Genomic DNA, 3,270 nt, shown 5'->3' with positions numbered 1-3,270 from the left:
TGGTCCACAGACTGTGAGCTGGCTTGGGCGGGTTGTTGGATGCCTGACTGGTCCACAGACTGTGAGCTGGCTTGGGCGGGTTGTTGGATGCCAGACTGGTCCACAGACTGTGAGCTGGCTTGGGCGGGTTGTTGGATGCCAGACTGGTCCACAGATAGTGAGCTGGCTTGGGTGGGTTGTTGGATGCCAGACTGGTCCACAGACTGTGAGCTGGCTTGGGCTGACAGCAGGCTACCTGACAGTTCAACAGATTGTGAGCTGGCTTGGGATGGTTGTTGGATGCCAGACTGGTCCACAGACTGGGAGCTGGCTTGTGCTGACTGCAGACTGCTCGGCCGGGATACAGACTGGTAACGGGCTTGTGCTGATTGCAGGCCACTGAGCTGGTCCACAGACTGAGAGCTGGTTTGTGCTGACTGCAGGCCACTGGGCTGGTCCACCGACTGTGAGCTGGCTTGGGCAGGTTGTTGGATGCCAGACTGGGCCACAGATAGTGAGCTGGCTTGGGCGGGTTGTTGGATGCCAGACTGGTAACTGGCTTGTGCTGACTGCAGACTGCTCGGCCGGGACACAGACTGGTAACGGGCTTGTGCTGACTGCAGACTGCTCGGCCGGGACACAGACTGGTAACGGGCTTGTGCTGACTGCAGACTGCTCGGCCGGGACACAGACTGGTAAGGGGCTTGGGCTAACTGCAAACTGCTTGGCTGGGACACAGCATGGTAATGGGCTTGTGCTGATTGCAGACCGCTTGGCCAGGACACAGACTGGTAGCGGGCTTGTGCTGACTGTAGACTGCTCGGCCGGGACACAGACTGGTAACGGGCTTGTGCTGACTGCAGGGCACTGAGCTGGGACACAGACTGGTAAGGGGCTTGGGCTAACTGCAAACTGCTTGGCTGGGACACAGCCTGGTAATGGGCTTGTGCTGATTGCAGACCGCTTGGCCAGGACACAGACTGGTAGCGGGCTTGTGCTGACTGCAGACTGCTGGGCTGGGACACAGACTGTGAGCTGGCTTGGGCGGGTGGTTGGATGCCAGACTGGTCCACAGACTGTGAGTTGGCTTGGGCTGACAGCAGGCCACTCAGCTGGCCCACAGACTGGTAACGGGATTGTGCTGACTGCAGACTGCTGGGCCGGGACACAGACTGGTAACGGGATTGTGCTGACTGCAGACTGCTGGGCTGGGACACAGACTGGTAACAGGCTTGTGCTGACTGCAGGCCACTCAGCTGGTCCACAGACTGGTAACGGGAGTGTGCTGACTGCAGACTGCTGGGCCGGGACACAGACTGGTAACGGGATTGTGCTGACTGCAGGCCGCTGATCTGGGACACAGACTGAGAGCTAGTTTGCGCTAAATGCAGGCCAGTGGGCTGGTCCACAGACTGGTAATGGGCTTGTGCTGACTGCAGACTGCTTGGCCAGGACACAGACTGTGAGCTGGCTTGGGCTGGTTGTTGGATGCCAGACTGGTCCACAGACTGTGAGCTGCCTTGTGCGGGTTGTTGGATGCCAGACTGGTCCACAGATAGTGAGCTGGCTTGGGCGGGTTGTTGGATGCCAGACTGGTCCACAGATAGTGAGCTGGCCTGGGCGGGTTGTTGGATGCCAGACTGGTCCACAGACTGTGAGCTGGCCTGGGTGTGTTGTTGGATGCCAGACTGGTCCACAGGCTGTGAGCTGGCCTGGGCGGGTTGTTGGATGCCAGTCTGGTCCACAGATAGTGAGCTGGCTTGGGCGGGTTTTTGGATGCCAGACTGGTCCACAGATAGTGAGCTGGCTTGGGCGGGTTGTTGGATGCCTGACTGGTCCACAGACTGTGAGCTGGCTTGGGCTGGTTGTTGGATGCCTGACTGGTCCACAGACTGTGAGCTGGCTTCGGCTGATTGCAGGCCACTGGACTGGTCCACAGATTGCGAGACAGCTTGTTCAGAGTTCTGGCTGCTGGCTTGAGATGATTGTTGGAGGCTGGGCCGGGCCACAAGTTGGTATCTTGCCTGTGCTAGCTGCACACCACTAGGCTGAACTGTGGAACCATAGCGTGACTGCACTAGTTGCTGGCCACTCAGTAATGGCACAAGTCCATATCCAAAGCTGGCTTGCCCTAACAGATAGCTGGGTTGTGAGGACTCATTTATCTGCTGCAAAGGCTTGACCAAAGAGGTAGAACTTGAAATCTGGACTGGCCGGTTATCAGAAAATAACTTGGAAACAACTTGTAGTCTACTACTCGTAGGCTTGAGAATGGGCTGCACTGCAGACTGGTAGCTGACTCCCACTAATTGGCCACTGGACTGGGAGCTGTTCTGCATTATTTGCTGGCTACTAGACACCACAGACTCATTACTAGACTGTACTACAGTTTGATAATTGAGCTGTGTTGGCTCAGGTAGAGACTCAATGCGCATACTTGTTCCCATTGCAGTGGTCACAGAACCAGAAACAAGATTGCCGCTACCAGTTGAAGATATCAGAGATCCTTGAAGTTGACTACCAGCATCAGAGTCAGAACCAGGCTTATATACATTAGTCACTGGTCCAAAACCAGAAGAGCCTTTTTGAGGACTATAGCTTACACTGCTATACACACCCTTAACTTGTGCAGCACTGTAAGTGTTACTCCTTGATCTTTGAGGACTGATGGGATTTGATACATCAGCACCATACCAGCTGTAGGAACTTCGTGGCTTCACATCCTGCATGGGGAAACCAGCCTCATAGTATAAAGGATAACCACTCCTGACAAAGCCACCAACTAGGAAATGAAAAACAGGAAAAGAAAGAATCAAACAGACACGCTAACAAACATGATTTATAGAACTTGCCTGGATAAACCTTACCACTTCCAAAATGGTCACAGACACAAAAACTGAGAAGTGCCAAAGAAAAACTGTAGACAAACAAACAAAAAAATATTAGATGAATGCCACTTGTTAACAAATACAACAATTTATCATCATACCTTAAGAGTCGGCTAGTACCCTCCATGGCCAAACAAAAACACAACAATTAACCACCTCAACAACACCAGTAAAGATTCATAAAAACATACTTGATCTCCAACACATATTAGTGTTGCCTGAAGGGACTCTTTATAGTGCCAGCAACTGCCATTTACCAATTGTTTCCTGACAATCAGTTGTCATGGCAACATGTAATACTCAATTATTAGGTTCAGGTGTTACAACTCTTATCATGACAGCTGCCATTTCATTAAAGATAGTTGCTTTTTTATACGGGAAGATGCAGAATATTTGGGGAATA

General features: G+C 52.5%; 1 protein-coding gene across 1 annotated transcript; it reads right to left on the bottom strand.

Moving 5' to 3' along the window:
- Positions 1-231: 231 nt before the first annotated feature.
- Positions 232-3,022, bottom strand: LOC307153869 (uncharacterized protein; the record flags this gene model as incomplete). Its single annotated transcript, XM_079863622.1, has 5 exons — positions 2,969-3,022; positions 2,847-2,896; positions 673-2,761; positions 418-555; positions 232-235 (listed from the first exon to the last, which is right to left on the bottom strand). Exons 1-5 carry the CDS (start codon positions 2,992-2,994, stop codon positions 232-234), a joined length of 2,307 nt encoding a protein of 768 aa, XP_079719748.1. The 5' UTR covers positions 2,995-3,022.
- Positions 3,023-3,270: the final 248 nt, after the last annotated feature.

Source organism: Squalius cephalus, assembly GCF_949319135.1.
Source record: "Squalius cephalus genome assembly, chromosome: 25".
NCBI lineage: Eukaryota > Metazoa > Chordata > Actinopteri > Cypriniformes > Leuciscidae > Squalius > Squalius cephalus.
Note: the sequence above shows the minus strand (reverse complement) of the source record. Positions and strands in the feature narration are given on the sequence as shown.